General features: G+C 40.0%; 1 protein-coding gene across 3 annotated transcripts in view; it reads left to right on the forward strand.

Annotated features, from left to right (window-relative positions):
- LOC122790732 (adenylate cyclase type 2-like) overlaps positions 1-25,807 on the forward strand; it is a 1,393,058-nt gene that overhangs the window by 1,012,899 nt on the left and 354,352 nt on the right. For all 3 annotated transcript variants that reach the window (XM_044058316.1, XM_044058314.1, XM_044058315.1), the window contains exons 14-15: positions 12,084-12,153; positions 21,788-21,885. In XM_044058316.1, the coding sequence (XP_043914251.1) occupies positions 12,084-12,153; positions 21,788-21,885 (168 nt within the window). The remainder of the gene's footprint in view (positions 1-12,083; positions 12,154-21,787; positions 21,886-25,807) is intronic.

Raw genomic sequence — 25,807 nt, forward strand, 5'->3', positions numbered from 1 at the left:
ACCTTACTGGGATGGATCAAGTAGTAAAAACATGGTAGTTTATACTCAAATGTATGTGTACATGTAAAAAGAAATGGTTTAGCTAGGGCATTATAAGCAAGATGATAGAACCAAGGGGGTAGCAACCTTATGCAGGGGTTTGTGATGCTGAGTGTCATGCCTGAGGCCCTTTGTGTACAGTAACAGGAAGGAGGTTATAAGGCAGCTTATCTTCTGCCTCAGGGAGTGAAGTAAGGATTAGTGGATTATTTGAGTGGGTTTTGAAGAATGGGGGTTTATTTAGCCAACACAGACATCTTCTGAGCCCCTGGGGACAATGTTTCTGAAACACTGTCTGTCAGAGAGATGCATCAGAATGAATGAAGTTGTAACTGGAAATGGAATATGGAAGGAGGAAGAAAGAATAGCCATTATCATGAGGGATCTGTGAATACAAACTGAATGAAAGAAGTTAGGCAAGAATGAAGACGAAGATCGAGGGCATTAATAACCACCGAAGCTAAGGAAAGATTGGGGAGATGTGGAGGCAATAAGGCAGAATGAAAGGATCTTGGAAAAGTGAGAAATGTCAAAGAAGCTAGGGATAGGGTGGCGAAAACAAAATAATGGAGTGCATAGAAAAAAAAACATGTCAAGATTTGGAAGAAAGAGATAGGCATGATATGTAAGAGTAAAGGAAAGACAGAGTTAAGGAGTATACGGCCAGTGTTAAGGAAAATATGGATAAGGGTAACTGGAGGAGAGGGAAAATGAAAAATGAAGAGCTAGACTCTGCTTAGCAGTGCCAGAATCCTAGGCAAGGAGGTAGCCAAACTGTTGGAATTAATACTTGTCAGTAAAGCAGAACAGGATGAGTCGTCAGAGGCAGGAACCATCAGGAAGAAGGATAAGCCATGGAGAGATTTATGGCATTTCTGAATGATATTGTATGCAATGATAGAGCTGGCATTGCCGTTTATGTCTAAGAATGATGATTTGGACAAGTTGTAGACAACAGTTGAATGGACATTGGGTAAAATGAAATAAAATAAGTGGGCAAACCATTTGTCAATTTCCTTGCAGTGAAACTGCTTAGACAAGTGGAGAGTTTATATTGTAATACCCTCTGCAGGTCATTTGTTGTAGCTGTTGGAGATTATGAGTTGATAAAGGAAGGAATTAATGGATGGGCAGGAATGAACAGAGTGGCTATCAAAAAATGCTGAAAGAGGATCACAAACCTGTCCTCTGTGGGACAGCCATGTGCTTAAATAATAGCGATTGGCTGAAAGACGTGCTCCTCAAAAAAGTCAACAAAATCAGGATTCAGCCTTTGTCAAAATGTTGGTAATGTCAGCATTTATGATCCTAAATCTGAGTTTGCAGAGAGCAACCCCAAGCTATGTCAATAACAAAAAAAAGAAAGAAAAAGGCCAGAATTTTTCCTTTTTTTTTTTTTTTGAGGAACTGTCAAACTGAACTACACCTTAAGGTTACTCTTCCAAACTTTGATGATGCTAATAGGTTCATAGGTTCATACTAGGCTATCTGCCCTAGGGCATTTATAAGCCTAGCCATAGTGTGTTTGGCTTTCGCCACCCATTTTAAATTAATTTTGCTATGCCCTTTTTCGAGGTTAGTATACTGTGCCTCTGTTTCACAGTGACACAGAAGTGATACCCGGGGTAAACCTACTATCTCCCATCCACTCATCAAGATTCCTCTTGAAGAGAGTCAATGAGGGACTCTGCCTAACCTGGACTGGGATTTTATTCCAGAGTGAAGGGAGCCTCTGGGTTATGAATCTGTCCCTCCAGCATGTCCTATTTATTTCAGTGCTGAGGTTCAAGTCTCTCGAGCACGTAGCTCGATGGGATTTGGATTTTCTGAGGTGCAGCATGTCCATTAATTCCGGGTTGGACATGGCTTTATATGTCAGGCACAGATCGCCTCTGAGCAGGCGGTATGCCACTGAGTAGAGCTGGAGTTTCTTTAACCGGGCAGCATATGGCATCTGTATGAGCACTTTGATCCTCTTGGTGAGGTACTTTTGGGGTCTTTCCAGTTGCTGCAGGTGTCTGGTAAGGTACATCCCAAAAGGGGCATTGTACTCAATTATGGGCCTGATGAGGGATGAGTAAAGAGGCACGATGACCTCCCCTGATCTAGATGTGAATCTCTTCATGATTAGGTGGGCTATATAAAATGTTTTTCTAACCACTTTGGCCACGTGGTTGTCAAATGAGAGATTGCTATCAACTTGGGTCCCCAGGTCTCTAATTACTTCTTCTGTACTTAATGGATTACCACCTATGTGGTAATTTGTGGGCACTTTGTTTTTGCCAAAGGGGATGACTATACACTTTTTGGCATTTAGCTTGAGGCCATGGCTCTGGCACCAGTTGTCTGTTTCTATGAGGCCCTTTTGTAGGATGCTTGTGTCGGCTGGAGAGTCGATTATGGCGCCCAGTTTGCAGTCATCTGTGAACTTGGTCAGCCACAGTCCTTCCGTGTTAGCCTGTACCTCCGAGAAATATATACCGAACAAGAGAGGTCCCAAGACTGAGCCTTGTGGGACGCCACTTGTAACTGGTTTGGAGTCAGACATGGCTCCAGCAATTCTAACCATTTGGGTTCTGTCCTTGAGCCAGTTTGCAACCCATCTAGTGACATAGGGGTTTATATTTAAGCTGGCAAGCTTATCTATAATGCCTGAATGGGGTATTGTATTGAAGGCTTTTGCAAGGACAGGTAGGCTGTGTGGGCCACCTTCCCCTTGTGAATGGCCTTGGTGACTGTTTCAAAGAAATCAACCAGGTTTAAGAGGCAGGATCTGCCCTTAACAAAGCTGAACTGGGTAGGATCCAGTGTCTGTAGGTCCCCAATATCTTTATTTATGAGGTCCTTGATGATCCTTTCCATAGCTTTGCAGACCAAGCTAGTCAGGCTTATGGGGGGATAGTTTCCAGAATCTGTTGAGGCACCACCTTTGTGGAGAGGGACCACTGTTGCTGTATGCCACTCTTTGGGCACATATCCTGTAGTAAGGCTGAGACTGAGCAGTAGTTTTATGTTTGGGTTTAGTTCTTCTTGGAGTTCTTGTAGGATGACAAATATGAAGAAACAAGCCAGCACCACGAGTGGATCAAATAAATAAATAGTTTTAATAGACTGAAACTAGACCGGTCTCAGCACTTGGCTTTCTTCAGTAGTTAGTTACATAGAAAAAATGAAGTCCTCCTTATATACCTTTCAGAAAAGGAATGACATCACTTCCTGTCATTAAAGAAAATAATTAAAGTGAAAAAAATTTATAAAAATAACTAAGAATATATAATGCAATAGCACATTAATTATCACTTAGAAAATGGTGTTGTCCACCAGTATGTAATACCAAGATGATAATATCCATGAGACATAATAAATAATAAACAAAATACATCCTGTGTGTTGAGAAAAGATATTAACATAATGAGGAAAAAGTTCCCTAAAACATGGGAATAGTAAATTACCAATATGAACAATAAATCACATTTTGTCATTAAGTCCTGGTGAGAAAAGCCCACCAAGTTTAACTATCCATCTTTTCTCTTTTTTGTTGAGAATGTCATGCCATCCCGTTTTAAAAGCTTGATTCCCAGTAATATGATCAATGATGGAGAATGAGAATTTGGCCGTGGGGTGCTTGATTGTATGTCTATATAATGCATTCGTTAAGAATGTCATGCCATCCCGTTTTAAAAGCTTAATTCCCAGTAATATGATCAATGATGGAGAATGAGAATTTGGCCGTGGGGTGCTTGATTGTATGTCTATATAATGCATTCGTTATTCTACCATTTCTGATATCCCCCAAATGTTCTGAAATCCTAATGCGAAATTGTCTGGATGTTTGTCCAACATAAAAGGCCTGACATGTACAGGTGGCTAAATAAATAATCCAGTCTGAACTACAATTTCCAAAAAATTTCATATCGTATATATGACCTGTATTTTTGCTGGTAAAACTTTTGGTTTTGAAGATGTAGCCACAGAAGCTACAATGACTACAAGGGTGTGTACCTATTAGTTTATCCCCTGTTAATGTCCTCTGAATTAACGTATCATTCCTGATGCCAGTTTTTTTATAGTATGAAAAATGGGAACCAAGTGTTTTGCCCTTTCTATATGAAAAGTATCAACGGTCACCTAGATATCCCTCCAAAAGGGGATGAGACTTGAGTATGTTCCAATGTGTATTAATAATATTGATCAGATTTTGACTGTTTCTGCCATAGGTAGTAACAAATCTACATGTATCTGAGCTGTTGTGTGTTATATGTTTTTTGTACTCTAACAGTGAATCCCTGGGTTTATTGTTACTCCATTGTGCGGCAGAGCTGATAGTATTCCATCGATATCCTCTGGACAAAAACCTGTTGGCTAAATCATCATGATGTTTATTCAAATCTTGTTCAGAAGAGCATATTCTTTTTATCCGCAAAAATTGTGATTTCGGAATGTTTTGAATAATGTGTCTAGGATGGAGACTGTTGGCATGTAGTAAGGTGTTGTATTGTGGAAATTTACGATATACAGAGGTTTTCAATGTATGATCAGGTTGTCGTTGTAAATGAACATCCAAGAAATGAATTTCATTCAGATCGTATTCAACAGTGAATTCAGTCCCCCACATATTTCCATTAAGGTGTTCAGTGAATTCCTGAAGATAATCAGAACCCCCTTTCCACACTAGCCAACAGTCATCCAAATATCTCCTCCAGATATTTATCTCAGGCAAATACACATTGTGCAGTTAATCATAAATGATGTGTTCTTCAATGTATCCCATATAAAGATCTGCATAAATCGGTGCAAATGAAGCCCCCATGGCCGTGCCTTGTATTTGCCAGTAACAATCTTGGTGGAAATAAAACACATTTTTGGTAAGAATGTGCTCTGCCATGCATACAAGTAACATGTTGAGTCCTGGAGGATAAATATTGGCTTTGTTTAGCCAGAATTCCAGAGCCATTAGTCCTGCCCAATGTGGGATGCTGGTATATAGGGACTTCACATCTAAAGTGCATAATAGCCAATCAGGTTCAAGCTTGGACTCTGAAACAATCTGTAAGAATTCCGTGGTGTCCTGAATTCTGGCTCTAACAAATGATAACAATGGTTTTAATTTTTCAGTAAAAAACACGGAGAGAGGTTCAGTAAGAGATCCAGTGCCAGATACAATGGGTCTGCCAGGTGGTTTATTAATAGATTTATGTATTTTTGGAAGTAAATAAAGATATTGTTTAGCTGGATCTTTAACCATAAGATGTACTTTGGTTTTATCAGAGATTATACCCGCCTCCACAGCTTCCTCTAAGAATTCATTAATTTCATGTTGAAAATTGGGTGTTGGATCCGTACTCATTTTCATATAATGATGGTGGTTAGACAGTTGTCTATTTCCTTCATCCCGATAGTAATCGGCATTCATGACTACGACCACACCCCCTTTGTCAGCAGAAAGAATAACTATATCAGTGTTGTTTTAAGCCGTGTGAGAGCAAGTTGTTCCCTGTTAGAGAGATTATGCCTAATGTTGGCATGAGAATAGGAATGAAAGTGTAAATCCTTAATAACAGCCTGCTGGAACACCGCAACATGTTTGTCCATAGGGGGATTAAATGTGGATTTATGAAATCTAAAGTCTGATGATCTTTGAGAGAGATCAGAATTATCCTGTTTTTTGAAAAATAAATTGAGGTTGACTTTTCTACAAAAATCTATAGTGTCAGATACAAGTGAGCTTTCATCAATAAAAAAGCCAGGAATAAAACCCAGACCTTTATTAAGTAATGAATATTCATCAGATGATAAAATATACTTTGAAATGTTCAGCACATGGTTCATCTATTTCATTACCGACATGAATAACTCCTCTAGACGTTTTCCTCATTATGTTAATATTTTTTCTCAACACACTTTAATTATTTTCTTTAATGACAGGAAGTGATGCCATTCCTTTTCTGAAAGGTATATAAGGAGGACTTCATTTTTTCTATGTAACTAACTACTGAAGAAAGCCAAGTGCTGGAACCGGTCTAGTTTCAGTCTATTAAAACTATTTATTTATTTGATCCACTCGTGGTGCTGATTTGTTTCTTCATATTTGTCATACAAGCTTGTTTGCCGGGCACTAGTCGTACTTGCTAGCTGTATATCTACCAACCAGTTCTTGTAGGATGCAGCCCGGGACACCGTCTGGTCCCATTGATGCTGTGTTTTTTGCTTTGGAGAGGGTGGCTCTTACCTGAGCATCTGAGATGTCAGGGGGGCAGCACTCTGCTGGAATAGATATTTGCCCTTTTGGTGGGGAAGAGGGGGAGAAGTTTGCGCTGAACCTGTCAGCTAGGATGTTGGTATTGTCTGTGGGTTTGGTGTATTTTTTGTCATTTTGGACTAATTCTGAGCATGTCTGGGAATTCCCACCCAGGTTCCTAACATAACTAAAGAAAGCCTTGTGATTATCCTTAGTGTCCTGTGCAATTTTTCTCTCGAAGCTGGCCTTAGACGATTTTATGAGTGCCCATAGTTTTTTGCTAATACTGATCAGAGATGCCTTCTTTTTTTGGGATTTTGCTCTATCATGTAGTAGGTTCCTCCTTCTGTTGTATAGTTTGTTTATGGCTGGGGTCCACCAGACAGGACGCATAACTTTGGAGGATTGGGTCTTGGTTTTATTTGGGATTGCATGATCCATGCATTCCTGAAGGTGTTCATAGAATGCGTTTATAAAGGATTCTGCGGTCTGGGCCGTATTTTCCACAGGCCCGGGGGCTTTGAAGGATTCCACCTCAGTTTTGAGGAGTGTGAAATTTGCTTTAGAAAAGTTTTTCACTGTGGTTATCTGGGCAGGGGCTGGGGTCGGGATGTGAATATCTAGTGAGATTAGTTTATGGTCTGATCTTACCAGTGAGGGATACACTTCTGGTCTGGAGCATAGAGTCCCCATGTTGGTGATGATCAGGTCCAGTATGTTTTCCCCTCTTGTGGGAGTGGCAACAACTTGTTCCATAGCATTTGAGTTTATAAATTCTAGGAACCTTCGGGCTAGGGTGTTGGAGCTAGAGTAATGCTCCCAGTCTATGTTAGGGTAGTTGAAGTCGCCCAATATAATGGTATTTGGAGAGACCTTCATATTTTCCAGTGTTCTCAGGAAGGCCGAGTGGGGTTCCTGGGTTTGGGAGGGAGGTCTGTAGCAGGCTATAAACTGGTAGGCAGTTTTACACACTGTTAGTTGCACATGCATGGTCTCTGATGCTTCATGCTGTGCCACCAACCTCGAGGTGTGGGTATCTTTTACGAATATTGATACTCCCCCTCCTTTTGTGGTTCGGTCCAAGTTTTGGGGCCAAAAAACATGGTATGAGGTATAACCTGGTAGTGCTGGGGTGCTCTTGGGAGCCTTGAACCAGGTTTCTTTTACTGCACAGATATCGTTGTTTTCCATGCTAAGGAGAGTTTTGAGTGCGTGCATCTTGAGGTTTAGACTCCTGGCGTTGAGTAGCATTACTCTTAGTTTCTTATCCCTTGTGATACCTATGGAGGTGGGTTTGTCTTTTGAGCCTTGCCTAAAAAAGGCACTATGGGGGTGGCAAGAGCCTTTGCCAATATCCGAAAGCCCAGGGGTGACAGGTGCAAGCCGTCCCTAGCGAAGCATCGTGGCTTGTCGAGCATGTCATCCCAGGCAGACAGGCATTGGATCCCCTTTGAATGACACCAATAATTAAGCCAGTTGTTGAAATTGATCATCTTGTCTTCATATCGTGGCATCATTCTTGGTGAGGGTAAGATGCTACTCAAGGTCAGGGTCATACCGGCCTGGGCTACATGCTCAGAGAGCTCCTCTATGTCTCTTTTCATGTAGTCCAGGGAGGTACGTCTCAGGTCATTCACACCAGCATGGCCAATGACTGAGTCATATTTGTACTTGCCTTGGAGTGACCTGAGTGCTTGTGTTATGTGGTGGATCCTAGCGCCCGACAGGCAGCTCACCGTGACCTTCTCCTTGTTCAGCCTGGTGAGCGGGACGTCAGTGTGCCTGATGATAGAGTCACCTATTACAAATGTATCAGGTGTGTTGTTTAGTCTTAAGGGCTGTGACTGTTTGACACACTGGCTTTGTGAGCTATGTGTTGCATGTGTTTTGTTTTGGGGTAGCGGTTGTTTGGGTGTCTGCTTTGGAGGTCTCTGCTGCTTATGCAGATTTTTATTTAGAGCCTCCGAGTATGTTTTTGTGTGTTTATGTGTTTGGTTTGTTGTCGTGGTAGGTCTATGTGAGACTGGAATTGTAGTGAGTGTGATTTCCTTCTCCTCCTGACTGGTTACGCCAGTACTGAGCTGAGAGAGCTTAGCCTCCAGTTTGGCTATATGGTTGCATCTCTCACATATGTTGGAATTTGTTGGGAGGAGGAGAGGGTTGTCTGTGTACATGAGGCAGTTGTAACATTGCCTCAAGATTCCCAGATTCACCAGCTGGACTGGAGAGGAGATTGACATAAAAATGTGACTCATGCTTACCAGAAGAGCAGCTGGTAAAATAAAAGATGAGCTGATAAAAAGGAAGGAGGAGATTAAGTATCTGGGTGTAAGTGTCCGGACGACTTTAGGTCAGAGAGTACAGGAAAGTTGTGCTTTGGTGTTTGTGGAATAAATGGTTTAGTAAATTTAGTATATTAGTGAGACAAGCAAATGTGGTTTAGGGAGTGATACTTTGTATATATCTTTAGGTATCTCCCTCCAGGAGGATACAAAGTGGGTTCAGAACATACAGGTAAGTTGTGATAGGTATGGAATAATAGAGTACAATAGTGAAAGAAATAATAATATAGTATGTTAGCAAACTCATGGAATCAAACACATGCCTACAAATGATATGGATTAATAACTCAGAACTGAAACCCTTATTGCTAAACTGCCAGTCCACTAAGAGGTTTCAAATATAATTTCAAAAGTTAATTACCTTTCTTGATTTTATGCTTGCAAACTCAAGCATTGCAAATGCTGCTTTCAATAACTACTATGACACGGTTGTGAAACTCAAATGAAGGAATGTGCTGACACCTAGTGGCCAATATTATTGAAACAGCCAACATTTCTAAAGGGATTGCAAACTAGGCCTCATTTGTCACTCTGAACATACCTCCAAACTCCAAGTATTAAAAATCATAGCACTGATAGCAGAGAGTCACAAAGAGGAACCTTGTCTTATTTTTCACAAAAGAGGGTTTTATATACTAGACCCTGTATAGTTAGAGACAGTGAATCTTTGTATAGGCTTACTTTATGTACTTACAAACAGGTCTGACATTATGAGAAACATTTTAATCTAGGAGGAGAAAGGCAAAATGTAAGGGCCAAAATCATAGCACTATGCCTAAATTATAGAGTTGAAAGGTATATCCGTGAAGAAAAAATAGTAAATACATGCCACATAAGTAAAGTGTGCAGAGTTAAATGTAATGTTTCTTTTTTAATGAACTGCCACATTTAGGGAAGAGTAGCTAACATTTTTTTTTCAATATGCATTGAGAAACTGATATGCAAACGTGTGAAAGTCTGTTTGCTAATGAATGCATAACCAGACATTTTTTTTCTTTTGTTTGTCATGTTCCTGTCAAGGCATTTGCTCAGTAGGCTGCATATATGTAATGTAGATAAATAAACATAAATTACCAATGAATAATCCCACCAGAATACACTGTATGCCTTAGGGATCACATTAAAGCTCAAGGAATTTAATTATCCACTGTCTAAAATGTAAAGTGATGGTTTGCTATCACAACTTGGGAACTGCATTGGTCGAACAGCATATTGTTGACTTGCAGTTTCCAAGTGGGCAGAATGTCGAACCCAAATCAATCGATTACACAACAGCGAACGCGTAGTGTCAGTCGAGCATTTGGGTTTGACGTTGTGCAGGGGGATCGCAGTTCAGTGAGGAACAGGGAATTAGCCCATTTCCTCACTTAAGTGCGATCTCGGAGTTGGTATATTTAATGTGTAGGGGGTGCAGGGGGTACCCCCTGCAAAATAGTAGCATTAATGTACTGTTGACTGTGCAGTCTAACGGTACGTTAATGTGCATAGCAGGAGGTGAGTGACATCATCTCCTGCTATGTCGAATACATCGAACCATGGTTGTCGATGTATTCTTTTTTTATTTGGTTTACTTTTCAGCATTCCAAATTCCACATTTAGAGAGTCGACATTTTAAACAGTCACCCGATGTGGATTTGAAATGCCAATAGTAAACCAAAGTGACAGTATATTATTACTTATGCATGAAACTGAAGGTGCAGATGTTCGTAGAGAACACTAAGCACCACAAGTGAATGTTTCATCTGAATCCACCAGAGGTTTAGGTGTCAGCTGAGAGTTGCAGCACATAGGTGGGTAGTTATTTGATTTATCACATACATACACTGACCTGGAAAGTTAAGTAACACCATGATGACACTATGAGCATGCAAATGTATAATATTCATGGTCAACACTTGGTGGTCCCCCCATTTTATTTATTTATTTATTTTTTGGTAAAATGTGTTAAGTTTTTATTTTTTTTAATACCTTTATAAAATTACCATTTAAGACACGTAAGACAAAAGCACATTTACATTAACAGAAATGAAAACTAACCATATTAACATTTTTTTTTTCATTTATATACAGTATACATTACATATATGTTTTCTTTCTATACAACAGCTCTCATTTAGTGGAACATTGCATAAATTGGTTGCTTCCTGCCCTCCTTTAAATATGACTCCTCATGAACATTATTTTGCACATATTGTTCCCACAAATTCCATTAATTTCTATATAATTTGCTGCTTCACATTTCTAAAGATCCTTTTTATCTCTGTTACAACATTCAATACTTCGAATGCAGTTGGTTTATATTTCGATTTCCATTTTCTATTAATTACTTTTTTGGCAGCCAGTACAATTACAACTTAAGTAGGCCTTGCTAGGCCTAGGCAAGTCAGATCCTGTGTCCCAGCTCAGAAGAATTATTTCCTTGTTTTAGCCATTTAGTTCTCAATATTTTTGACAGAATATTTTGTAGGAATTTTCTAAAAACTGCAATTACACTCCCAAAATAAATATGCTATCTACTTCAGGAAAAAATATGTCTACTTGGGGTTTAAAAATGCATATGTAAACACTTCCAAGTAAGACTACTTGGGAACCTACATATGTCCTCCCATTGTTTCCTTGCAAATTACTTTTCCAGCCTGTCTTTCCTCCTCTGACTAATTCTTATAATTATAATACAATATTTTATATGCCCAATTAAGTATCCATTTTTTTCACAGCAGATTCTGTTCTAGGTTCAACTAAAATAATTCTACTAGAGAAAGTCTTTTGTGGGAGGTTGGCATAATGTTTAAGATATTTACCTTCCAGACACAAGGTGCAGGAATTGAATCTCACATGGAGTAACTGTCTAGACTTAAAATGGTACAAAAGGGCAGTTAGACTGATACTAATGTATGAACCTAGGACTCCCCTTTGCCTGTACTTTTAATACCAATCCCTGGTAGGGATGGCAGTCAAGCTTCTTCCTGGCCTTTGCCTGTACTCTAATACACTCTTTGGTAGGGATGACAGTCTCTAACCTACAGTCTAGCTTCTTCCTGACCTTATCCTACTATATTATCTTTCCTTCTGTAGCTGTTTGCTCAACAACTGTGGTTCCTTTGCCAGCTTTCTCCAATAAATTCCAACTTCTTATTGCCTATTTTATGTAACCCTGCTTGCAGTCATCCCTATTGGCAACATTTCCTTTCTCCATTTCTGTGTTGGCGTAATGGCCAGAATACTTTCCAAAACTTTAAAATGAGGGCTGTTGGACAACCTCCAAAATCAAATATTAATAAGCAAAGGAAGCACCCAATCATGGCATGCCAACTGCCCAGGGAAGTACCCTAGGCTTCTATTTCATTTATTTCACCAGCAAAATTATGCTAATCATCATAAATACTGAGAAAGAGAGACATGTATGAATGGTGTGAGAATACGATAAAGTCATCCTGGTTAAATAATCATTTTTATATTTCTAGACAATGGCAGAGGTCAAAAGATTTTAACGTTTTAACACTGTACTTCTACGAGGCTGGAGTGGAGAAAGAGGTAAGGAGCACATAATTCTTACTTATTGGTTTTAATATTTGTAGTTTAGTCATACAAATTGCACAAAATATATCAAGAACTGCATGTTTAGTGGGGTCTTTCATTGCTTCACTCATAAAACAGAGAAGCACTGAAGAAATCTGGCATTCATTTGCCCTGTTTATGGAAAGCAAACAATCTGATACTGGTGGAATTGGAATTTTTTATTTTTATTTAACATTTGTTGACTGGGAAAGTCCGACTAGGTTCCACAGATCCTGTTTTCAGCAGAGGCCCGGGGAGAAATGCTCCAAAAGCATGTTTTTTTTTAGAAAGTGGGAGGAAACCGGAGTACCCGGAGGAAACCCACGCAAATGCAGCGAGAACATGCAAACTCCACACAGAAGGCACCCCAGCCGAGAATCGAACCGGAGAACATCTTGCTGTGAGGCGACAGCATTAACCGCTGCACCACTGTGCCGCCCTTGAGGAATACTGATGCATACTTTTTAATTAATTAATACTGTATTCAGTAGCAAGAAGGTGTTATTCAACAACATTTACAATCATAAATACATGCTTCTGATGGGTTGTCTGAAACATAAGGCTGAAGGCTCGGTGATGACATCACCGGATAGCGATGTCACAGCATATGCTCCATTGAGACTTACAAAGCAACACATCCATTACCATTCCAATGCAGAAAAACTGAGTATTAAAAGTTGTATGCTGACCTTTCAATGATTGTCATAATGATTATATTACTACTACTGATACCTGTAATAACAATAATAATTTAATACTTTGGGCCTTCCTTGTTGAAATGCAAACTGGGCTGCATTTGAAGGGTGACTGGATTGCTTTGCACTGCATACTAAGTGTTAATTTTAAAGTTTAATAGATTTTATTTGCACTGTATCGTTAGTATACCTGAAAACCATATATGCTGTTGCAGTTGTTATGCCTTACAGATATAGCAGATTTTCTTGCAAAAATTATAAATTGAAAAGGTGAAATATTATTTATGTCAAGATTCAAAAGAGACAAAATGAGGACTTGGTTACAGTTAAGAGTGTTCAGTTAATTCAGACATTTACCAAGAGGTGGAGATGCGGTACTTTGTAAGGCATTAGTAAGATACAGAATGAACTGATTAGTAAGAGATGGCACTGCATCTGGGCACAGTGGTGTAATGGTTAGCCCTTTCTTCACAAGCATAGTGTTCAGGATTTAATCCTTAATCTCTGGTCACTGTCTATGCGGGGTTGGAATTTTTTTCCTTTCTCAGTGTAGTGTCCTTCCTACCTCTTGAACACATGCTGGGGCTCTTGCCTCAAAGATGGAAGGTGCCAAGTTCAAATCCAGTCTTCCCAGTTGCACAAGAGAGGTACGGCAACAGAGTGCATTCAAAAACTAAATGAAGTCAAGGGTAGCTGAACTGTAGGTGATTCCTGAAGGAAAGGGTCACGCAGACTGTTTTAGGAATCAAGTGTGTGTGCTGATATGAGACCAACGAGCCACTTTTTATGCTTGTCTGGGATTTGAACCCAGGGCCTCTAAGCGAGAATCATATCTCTAGACCACAAACTCTGCTCTGCATCTGGGATAGCCACTTAATAATGTAAAAATCAGCTCTAGATTATATGATCACATTTGCTAACAGCATCAAAGATGATTCTGCATTTGAGCTTCTAGGATATTGGGAGTGTCTGATAGCCTCTAAGCTTGTGCATCCCCCCCCATAGATATATGTATAATATACATTTATAATTGTATAATACACTATGTAATTGTATATATTTTGTACTGGTATTGTATGACAGATGTAATCCATCTATCTCCCTTGTTATCATTTGGGATATGCTGTATAGTATTTCCTTTGATAGGTCATCTTTTTGCTGACAATTATTGCCCAAAGAAACAAAAAACATCAAACAAACAATGAGTTGACTGTTTTTTTTTAATTTATGTCATGATAACAGTAGAACAATATTTAATCATCCTGCATGTCTGCTGTATCGATAACAGTAGGACACTATTAATCATCCTGCATGTCTGCTGTATTGATAACAGTAGGACAATATTAATCATCCTGCATGTCTGCTGTATCGATAACAGTCGGACAATATTAATCATCCTGCATGTCTGCTGTATCGATAACAGTAGGACAATATTAATCATCCTGCATGTCTGCTGTATCGATAACAGTAGGACAATATTAATCATCCTGCATGTCTGCTGTATCGATAACAGTAGGACAATATTAATCATCCTGCATGTCTGCTGTATCGATAACAGTAGGACAATATTAATCATCCTGCATGTCTGCTGTATCGATAACAGTAGGACAATATTAATCATCCTGCATGTCTGCTGTATCGATAACAGTAGGACAATATTAATCATCCTGCATGTCTGCTGTATCGATAACAGTAGGACAATATTAATCATCCTGCATGTCTGCTGTATCGATAACAGTAGGACAATATTAATCATCCTGCATGTCTGCTGTATCGATAACAGTAGGACAATATTAATCATCCTGCATGTCTGCTGTATCGATAACAGTAGGACAATATTAATCATCCTGCATGTCTGCTGTATCGATAACAGTAGGACAATATTAATCATCCTGCATGTCTGCTGTATCGATAACAGTAGGACAATATTAATCATCCTGCATGTATGCTGTATCGATAACAGTAGGACAATATTAATCATCCTGCATGTCTGCTGTATCGATAACAGTAGGACAATATTAATCATCCTGCATGTCTGCTGTATCGATAACAGTAGGACAATATTAATCATCCTGCATGTCTGCTGTATCGATAACAGTAGGACAATATTAATCATCCTGCATGTCTGCTGTATCGATAACAGTAGGACAATATTAATCATCCTGCATGTCTGCTGTATCGATAACAGTAGGACAATATTAATCATCCTGCATGTCTGCTGTATCGATAACAGTAGGACAATATTAATCATCCTGCATGTCTGCTGTATCGATAACAGTAGGACAATATTAATCATCCTGCATGTCTGCTGTATCGATAACAGTAGGACAATATTAATCATCCTGCATGTCTGCTGTATCGATAACAGTAGGACAATATTAATCATCCTGCATGTCTGCTGTATCGATAACAGTAGGACAATATTAATCATCCTGCATGTCTGCTGTATCGATAACAGTAGGACAATATTAATCATCCTGCATGTCTGCTGTATCGATAACAGTAGGACAATATTAATCATCCTGCATGTCTGCTGTATCGATAACAGTAGGACAATATTAATCATCCTGCGTGTCTGCTGTATCGATAACAGTAGGACAATATTAATCATCCTGCGTGTCTGCTGTATCGATAACAGTAGGACAATATTAATCATCCTGCGTGTCTGCTGTATCGATAACAGTAGGACAATATTAATCATCCTGCGTGTCTGCTGTATCGATAACAGTAGGACAATATAAATCATCCTGCGTGTCTGCTGTATCGATAACAGTAGGACGATATTTAGTCATCTTTACATCTGCTGTATCGGCCTCTTTTTATCCTTTGCTATGTCTGTGATGGCTGTCTCACTCTATCTTTCTCTTTGACACCTGATTTGCCAGACATGAAGCAAATTTCATCTGTACCTACCATTTTTTTAATCATTTTTTTCTCTGTCATTGCCTGCCAGCCATCATCTGCCTGACATTAGGGAACTGACATACAGACAGCTATTACATGTTTTGTGGTGAACTCCACACTCGGTGATTGATTGATTAGAGCACCCCTATCAATATGTGGGCTTTCTATGTCCTCCGATGGAACGTTTGTTCTCCCACACAAATGTGTGTGTGGGCCACAATTACTGGCTTGGATTTCAAACCAATGTCTGCCAGTCCTATGGCCATTTTTGTTATACAAGCCTCTGCTTTTATGTGAGAAGTTTGGTCAACTGGGATTACTGTTACCTCCCCATGGTGTGGCAAGGCTGGTGTAAACCAGTTTTGCCTATTCTCTGCCATGATTCAGTCACTGACTTCTTAGTGAGTATACAGGAACCTGGTGATTTTCATTGGTATCTCATTTTGTTCCCTTGTCTGTCATGTACAGCTATGTTCAGCTTAATCTATTATTATAAACCTGAGTTCACTCTGTCCCTGGTGGTTCTCTCAGGATCTCGTTATTCTATGTGTTACTAGTAGATTAGGATTTAGCAAATATTTTGTAACAGCTTTAAGGGTTGTTGTATTCACCAGCTCCTAAAAAGGTTTGGTAGAATTTAACTTTTCTCCCTTCAGACATAACATTACAATCACTTGTTGAAATCCTAGGCTTGCTTCTTTAGTTGCTTTTATGTAAATTCTTATTACTTCTTCCAGGTAGCTTCTTATTCATCTGTCTGTATTTTCCCTCCTCCAAAACCTCTTGATCATGTTTCTAGTATTCCTTGAATGAAGTAGTAAGTCTGTGTTGAACTTCTAAAATCCCTACTTGGTATTTCCACAGGAATTCTTGCAGTCATTACATGAGGATTTGTTTCTCACTTAGCCAGCCATTCTCTCTCTACTGCCTCTTCCATTTAGCTGCAGTGCCCTGCAATAAAATTCCTGTTAAGTACCGATCGCTCTACAAATAATATACAAAATGGCTGCCATTGTCGGTCACTGTCTACCATAAGTTTAGGGTAACCTTTTGTACCTCTAACCGACATTCATGCCTCCTAATACCTGTTCCACTTGTAACTATGTACAGCAGTTGAAACACTGCAGCTCCTAATCTGTCTTAAATACTAGGTGTGATTTAATTTGCTTTTGCCTTATAAACTAAGTGAACTGTAAGCATTGTGTGTTTTTTTCATATTTGTAATATTTGTACTTTGGTAGGGGGAAATGTTTATATTCAGTGAGCGTTTTTGTTTGCTTTTTATATCTGGATTTGGGGCTTGTACTTTTAACTAGTTAATGAAGGGGCTTCTGTTACAAAAATGGCTATGTAAGGGGAAAGTGTCACAAGTGTGGGGTGCAGATCCTGAAGAGTGAGTCCAAGACTCGGAATTTCAAAAGGACATATTGAAGCAGCACACAGTCGGCTGCCATGAGTTTTACAATTTGGAAAAGAAGAAATATCATTAGCCTGCTTCTTAATTTAGTGAGAGTTTGATTCATATATGCAAACCATCTGAGGTTTTAGTCAAAACAAACATCAGGAGAGGTGACCCCCGACATTACCCTCACACAAGTCACTGACTGCATGTGACAATAGCTCTTCCATAAACACTAGGTTTCCCACAGAACGCATTCATTTTTTTTATCATGTTTAAGGGACATACTAGGGGAAGAAACATATTCAGTCAGTAATATAAAGTGTTTCTGAAGTTGCAGTGAGACTCTTTGTGTCAGAGTTTGAAGTGTAATGGACTGCACATGAGGTACATATTGGAGCTGATAATACTGCACTGCTATCATCAGTCATTAACCGGTATATAAAAGATATGAAATATTGACACAAAATCCTGTGATATACTAGTATGCAAATGGGCTGGTCATAGGTCAAAGTTTTTGTATCTTGTTACTACCATGGTTGCGGAGAAAACAGCTGCGCCTCTTATATGTATGGTCATCCAGCAGAAAGTCTATCCATTTCTCCAGGAGACATTGTTTCACGGTGTCCAAAGTTGTGAAGAGATGTAAGACATTCCCAGTGAAGTAAGCACCCTTCATCTGTGGTTTTACGTTATTCATCAGTACAATTAATAATGGCTACTTCACTACCCAGATGGGTACAGAAGCCGTGCTGGATATTAAACAAAACTCCACGAATCTTAAGATGTTCTAAGATTCATGAGAACAAGCAATTCAAATGTCTTAGTTAGAGGGTTGAGTAGTGCAATGAAACTGTAAAGTACCTTGCAAACACAAAGTACAGGGTTTGATTCAGAAATGGAATAACTGGCTAGGCTTAAAATAACCCACAAGAGCAGTTAGCCTAGTAGTAATCTATAAATCTATGAGGTCATTAATAGTCCAAACTTTGTAGTAGAATAAACACTGACAATGTTTTCCACCACTGTGCAGCATCAGACTCCACAACTGACAATGTTTCAACCATGCAGCCAGGTGGACAGTGATCACAGCAGATGCTTTTTGGAAACTCCGTTAGCTTTTCTACAGCCAAGATGTAATCCACATATATTTTAAATAAAACTTTGATAACTCCCCTCTTTATTTTTGGAATGTTAATTTCAGGTGTTATAAAACTTTACTGGGATTCTTAGTTGACTCATAGGAGAGAGTGCAATGTGAAATCATCATATAGCCTGGAGATTTAGGGCAAAAGAGATAAAAAAAGGGCATCTGTGTGACCTGCATAGCAAAGTCTCACACAGCACTCTGTTAATGGGGAAAGGAAAAGAACCATGAGAAATAGCATAGCACTCTCACATGCTACATAACATTAAGGCTGTAAAATCTGAAACAACTTAGGGGGACATATCACTGTATGTGTGCCCTGGAGATCAGGGGAGCTTGATGGAGGCACAGAACATTTGGGGAAGGAGCACCAGTCATATCAGTCTCCTACTGCTGCTGAACTCAGGGCTGTAAAGTCAGAGGTAAGTTCATATCAGTCAACTGTACCGAGGTGAGATGAGGACACATTCACAGACAGCAACAGACATTGAAATATTCTCTTTCTCTCTCACACACACGCGCGCACACACAGACACACCTACACACACACGCACACACACACACACACACACACACACACACACACACACACACACAAAACTGCATTAATAAATACATAGCTATCCATACATATATATAGATGGTATATATTGTCTTCTAAAAAGAGTTATTCATTGGAGTTGTACGTATCCATGTATATGATTTAAAATGTCTAAAATAGTTTGGGGGCTGTGCCCCCCAAGCACACCCAATGTGGGGGCTGTGCTCCCCCACACACCCTTACTATATATATATATATATATTTATACACTAACTCCCGGATCGCACCACAATGGGGAAAAAGGGCATATACCTTTCAACAAAATGAGTTTCAGTGAAATGAGCTTTCAGTCAAGTGTGCTCAGTCAAATGAGTTTCAGTGAAATGTGCTTTCAGTGAGGTGAAGTAGACCCATCCATACATAGGAAGAAGTGATACATTCATACGCATTTTTGTGAAGTAAGCTTTACATTAATTTGCCAGGAACATTGAATCAGGAGTGGGAACCACACGTGTGTACCTCTTTTCCCATTCCTGCACATGTGTGTACCTCTTTTCCCATTCCTGCACACGTGTGTACCTCTTTTCCCATTCCTGCACACGTGTGTACCTCTTTTCCCATTCCTGCACACGTGTGTACCTCTTTTCCCATTCCTGCACACGTGTGTACCTCTTTTCCCATTCCTGCACACGTGTGTACCTCTTTTCCCATTCCTGCACACGTGTGTACCTCTTTTCCCATTCCTGCTTGCTGTCTACTTTTGTATCTCATAAGGGCCTCATGCTAAGTAACGGGCCTCATGCTAAGTAACAGGCCTTATGCTAAGTAACGGGCCTCATGCTAAGTAACAGGCCTTATGCTAAGTAACGGGCCTCATGCTAAGTAACAGGCCTCATGCTAAGTAACAGGCCTCATGCTAAGTAACAGGCCTTATGCTAAGTAACGGGCCTCATGCTAAGTAACAGGCCTCATGCTAAGTAACAGGCCTCATGCTAAGTAACAGGCCTCATGCTAAGTAACGGGCATTATGATTGCATTACGCTGCACAACCCTGCAGTCTTATGCTGTGGTGAATACACACACAGACTCAGCCATTCCATACCTATGGAACAACTTCCTTTATTCATAACAGCTCACTAGGAAAGAAATTCACTGACCCTTACTGGGGGAATTGAACCCAGGAGCACCTGCATTTTCTGAGTTGTTACTGCCACTGGACCAACAAGGAGTCTCTGGAGAATTAGGCATCTGGTTTCTCCAAGAGCAGTTGTTTCTGCTTTCAGCTAGGAATTCACCACAGTAGTGATGTTTTGAACATACAAGCATCCAATGCAGAATCTATGATTAACCTCGTATTGTATTAACCACTCAAGTAGAAATGAAAACACAGGGTATGTCATGTCTTCTGAACAAAAATGGAGTCTCAGAACAGTCAGGCGCCTGATCTTCCCAAGAGCAATTGCTTGTGAATAAAAAAAATATTGCCTTTTATAAAAACTGAAGTCAATTATTTTTTCAGTAATATACAGTATATATTCAGTCCATTCAGATATAGAATCTCCATTAACTTAACTTCACCATTTATAAAAGAGCAGACCCTACCTGGATTTCTGTGAGGACTTCAATTCATTTCCATTATATACTTGCCAGTCAGTGCTTTTTTATTGTCTTGGCAGGTGTTGTTTCTGCTGTTGAATATTTACACTAAGTTTTTATTTAACTTGTGACAAAGATGTCTTGTCTTGTCTATGGAGGCTATTATAATCCTGATTGCCATCTGTACTTTACTCTGTTTTAGATGCGGGTCTGCTCTGTACTGATCCTTCAGTTGTTTACACTTCTTGAATATTCAGTTGCTTTTTTTAAATGTCCTTTTAGCTAAGCAAAAAAAAAAAAAGACTGGTTATTATTATACCGGAAGATATGTTACTTCCTAATTTTACATCCTGATCTGATTTTTGTTGCTTTGTTTGTTGTTCTCATTCTGAATGCTTTCCTATCTGTCTCCTATTTATTTGTGTATTCGACACTATTTTGCTGTATTTCCTTGTACTTCTCTATGCCGGTTTCCTCATTATCGCGTCGCACGCATTATTTAAGAAAAACTTACTAAAGCATATTGGTCTGATGCTTTTCTGCTGTCCTTAAAAAAGCGTGACTGCTATTAAGAAAACAGAAGATATGAGTCTGGCTCTGCAGCATAGAGGTTTAAGCCTTGACCACACCTCAGACAGCCTTGGTTTGGGAGGGACTGGACACTGGTTTGCCATTCCATGAGAAGGGTTTTGAGAGAGATAAACCACAAGAGCTCAAAGTTGGGGGAAGGCCCAGAAGTACATCACTTGGATGAAGGGATTCTGGGGAGCTGGAGTCTGCCATGGACTGTCTATGTATTGTACCTGGGATTCGGCTGTGTGGAATGTTTTACTTGCAAAAGGTGGGGTGTAGTTTACGATGTGGCATATTTTTTGGACAAGAAAGTCGAATGTCATCATCTCTGCTGGATAATGGATGATATCCCCAGTCCTTACCTCCCCAATGTTCAGGTGTAATATCCTACCAGGCTTCAGGAGAAGCACTTTAATCAACAGAGTATCGGGAATTAAAGTAAAGTAAACAGACCAAAAAGTATTTAAAAATAAGTAAAGAAAAAAATACACTGCTGTATACTGAGTTTTACTGTGATTCAGTATAATATGTAGCATGTATAGTTATGAATATCTTATGTGTAAAACTGCAGCGAGAGCAAACGTGCAACTCAGAAACCATTGACATTAGTTTCTGTATATAAATTGTACTGGTATGCTCAAATAGAAAATGATCAGTTAAGCACATGTCATAACTCAGAGAGTTTAGCTTCATTTATGTATTTTATAATTCCTTTTAACATTATATCTCCTGCATTACCTCCTCTTTTTCCTCAGTATCGTTTCTCACCACTACCAACATTCAAGTATTACATCGGCTGTGTCTGCCTAATCTTCATCTGCAACTTCATCATTCAGATGTTTGTCGCTGCCAAGTAAGTGTGTTTTGCTCTTTTTGGACATTTGTTTTATTGTAATTGAATGCAGGGGAAACTAAACTGACTGTATGACAAACCTGTATATTTAATAGACCACTATGTGGTAGTGAAGAGTTAGTCAAAGATGACAAAAAAGTTAATATTAACAATAGCATCTGCTAAAATATTTATTTATTTATTTATTTATACTGGCACTATGTTCATGTCAAACCAGTACCACACACTAAATGCCACCCTTGACTCTCACAAGAGATGGCATACAGTTCTCTCTTACGACCAATGCTTATCTTCTCACCTACATTTCAGCTCCGACAATAACTAGTTTTTTGACATAAAGGACAAAAGTGGCCACTATGACTTCTTATCAAGTTAACAGTATCTGCCACGCATACGATATGATTAGTAGTGCATGGAGAGAGAGAGAAAGAAAACTAAAAACAAGACTCCAGTAGATGATTCTAAAAGGAGTATTCCTTCACTAATGATGGAATGTCAAGGGCTTCAAGTGAAGACTAAATGATGGTTCATGCCCAATAGCTCATGTACCTGTGTCTCACCTGTCAAGTCCAGAAGCTTAAACACTAAACCTAACATATTAGTCATAGGACACTCCATTGTAAGACACACAAATGTCCCTCTCACCAGTCTGAATAAAGAGAAGGTCACAGTCAGCTGTCTGTCAAGTGCCAGGATCCGCTATATCCCACATGCACTCAAGTCTCTCAACAACAGGCACTGTTATGACTCTCTCATAGTCCATGTTGGTGTGAATAACTTAAGATATACCTTTCTGGACTATATGAAGAGAAACATGACTGAGCTCTCAGACTGTGTGTCTCAGGCAGGTATGTCCTTAGGCTTAAGCACATTTTACCTTCACCAAGAATGATGCTTCAATACAGACAGAAAATGATTGACTTCAATAATTGGGTTAGTTTTTCATGTCATTCCAAGGGGATTCAGTATCTGTCAGCCTGGGATGACATGACCGACAGTACGCGATGCTTTGCCAGACATGGTCTTCATTTGTCACCCCTGGGATTTTGGTTACTGACTAAGACCCTTGCCACCCCCATAGTGCCTTTTTTAGCCAGTGTCACAAGGGCAAGACTCCCAATGTAAAAATAACAACCAAAAGCAACCTCAAGGTTATGTTGCTAAATGCTAGGAGTCTTAGCATGAAACTGCACTCACTGGGAGCAGTCCTCACCCTGGAGGATGCAGATGTTTGTGCAGTCACAGAGACCTGGTTCAAGGCTTTGAAGAGCACCCCAGCCATACTGGGTTACACCTGCTTCCACACATTCAAACCACAAACTGAAGGGAAGAAAACTAAAGGAGGTGGTGTATCAGTACTCATCAAGGATAAATACACCTCCAGATTGATTAAGCAGTCTGACATCCTAAGGATACTTCAGGTGCAATTAACTGTTGGTAGGACACCTATTCAAGTCATTGCTAGCTACATAGCCCCCTCCATGAATCAGGACACCCACTCTGCCTATTTGGATCAACTTGAGTCTATGAAGATACATCCTAACACCATAGTTTTGGGCAACTTTAACTACCCTAGTATTGACTTGGTGAATTACTCATGCTCAAGCTCACCTGCCCAAAGGGTCCAGCTGGTTGACACCCCACCAGTGGCACCAACATCCTGGACTTGGTGCTTACAAATATGGGAGACCACCATAGCTCCCTCATTGTGAATACATCCCTGGTGAGATTTGACCACTAATCAGTCTCATGTCACACTTGACCCTCCTGTAGCAGCAACTAGACTAAAAAACTTCTCCATATCAGATAATAACCTCTTATGGGATGGTATAAATAGCTTCATTGCACATCTCCCCTCAACAGAACTGGTAACTATGCCAAGCTCTACACCAATGCCTTATACAATCACCTGTATAACTGCATTGACATGGCAGTACCTGTTATGACCAAAGCAAGCTCTTCAAGGAAAACAAAACCTGCCAGGTGGACAACCACCATTAACAGGCTTTACAATAAAAGGAAGAAACTGCTATCCAAGTGGGCAGGCTCTAAACTGGAGACACTCCCTCCTCAACCTAAATAAGCAAATAAGGTTTCTTGTGAAGTGCTCCAAGGCAAACCATGAATCCATGTTAGGTTCCTCAACCAAGTAGAACCATAAGGCGTTCTTTACCACATCCATAACCTAAAATGTAAGGCTCAGATTTGCGCCAAACTGGTAGTTAGTGGTAACACATACACTGAGCCAGTGGACATAGCTAACTTGTTAGTTGACAGGTTCTATGAAAACTTCAGTCCCCTGTCCCTGCCACACGAACCCCATGACATCTATACCACCTGTCCTCTACCTTGTATTTCTAAAGAGCAGGTCATGAATGCTCTCTCTAAGGTCAAAAACACAGCATCTATGGGACCTGATAACATCCCAGGTTGCATCCTACATGGGCTGAAGCAAAAATTAGCAACACCATTGGGTACTCTTTTCAATCATAGTCTAAGCACTGACTTCCTCCCAGCTGAATGGAAAAAGGCCACCATTATCCCCTTGCACAAAGGTGGTGCTTCCACTGACACTGGGAAGTATAGATCTATTAGCCTGACTAGCCTTATCTGCAAGGCCATGAAGCGTATGGACCTTATCAACAAAGGTATAGGTAGTCTCCAAATACTTGACCCTACTCAATTTGTATTTGTCAAAGGGAAATCATGCCTGTTAAACCTGGCTGACTTCTTCAAGACAGTCACCAAGGCCCTTGACAAAGAGAAATCTGTACATACAGCCTACCTAGCCCTAACCAAGGCTTTTGACACTATCCCCCACTCAGGCATCATTGGCAACCTCTCCCAGCTAGGTGTCAACCCTTATATCATTAGCTGGGTTGCCAACTGGCTCACTGATAGTAGCCATGTAGTCAAAATAGGGGAATCCACCTCCAGCAGCAGACCTGTAACCAGTGGTATTCCACATGGATCAGTCCTGGGAACTCTGCTGTTTTGAATCTTTTTCTCTGAAGTACAAGCTAAAACTAAAGTTCTGTGGGTGACAAAGTTTGCTGATGACTGCAAACTGGGAGCGGTCATAGAATCTCCAAATGATGTCAACATCCTACAAGAGGGTCTTACACATACAAATAATTGGTGCCAATGTCATGGCCTTAAACTCAGTGCAAAAAAATGTGTTATCATCTCTTTTGGTAAGAGCAATGCTAATCCTAACTACCACATCAATGACAGCACCCTAAGTACGCCCACAGTGGTGAGAGACCTGGGGACACTGGTTGACAGCAACCTTACTTTTGATCACGTCTCCACAGTGGTAAGAAGGGGATTCTATATTGCTCATCTCATACATAAGGGCATTGCCTCCAGAAAAAAGAAGTTGCAACCTCCCTGTACTCTTCCCTCATCAGTCCACAACACCCTTTTGGTATGTACCTTTCCAAGCACCTGCAGCAGTTGGAGAGGCCACAAAGCTTCTTCACAAGGAAAATTCAAGGTCTTCAGCATCTGTCCTATGAGGATCACCTGAAATTTCTTTTGCTTTATTCTGTTTCATACTGACTACTGAGAGGTGATCTCTGCCTTGCACATAAGGCAATCTTGGACTGTGATTTATTGGAAATGCTGCATATCCATAATTCAAATGGTACACGTGTTACTCACTCTAAAGCCCACTCATCCCTTTACACAAAGGTGGAGTGTCCACTGACCCAGGCAATTATAGGCCCATCAGCCTAACTAGCCTGATCTGCAAGGCCCTGGAACATGGACCTTATAAACAAGGACATTGGCAACCTCCAAACACTTGAACCCACACAGTTTATTTTTGTCAAAGGGTGATCTTGCCTGCTAATCATGGTCAGCTTCTTTGAAACAGTCACTAAAGCTATAGACGAGGGGAAGATGGTGCACACCACCTACC

This window comes from Protopterus annectens, chromosome 16.part0 (assembly GCF_019279795.1).
Source record: "Protopterus annectens isolate FY-2018-M chromosome 16.part0, PAN1.0, whole genome shotgun sequence".
NCBI classification, from domain to species: Eukaryota; Metazoa; Chordata; order Ceratodontiformes; family Protopteridae; genus Protopterus; species Protopterus annectens.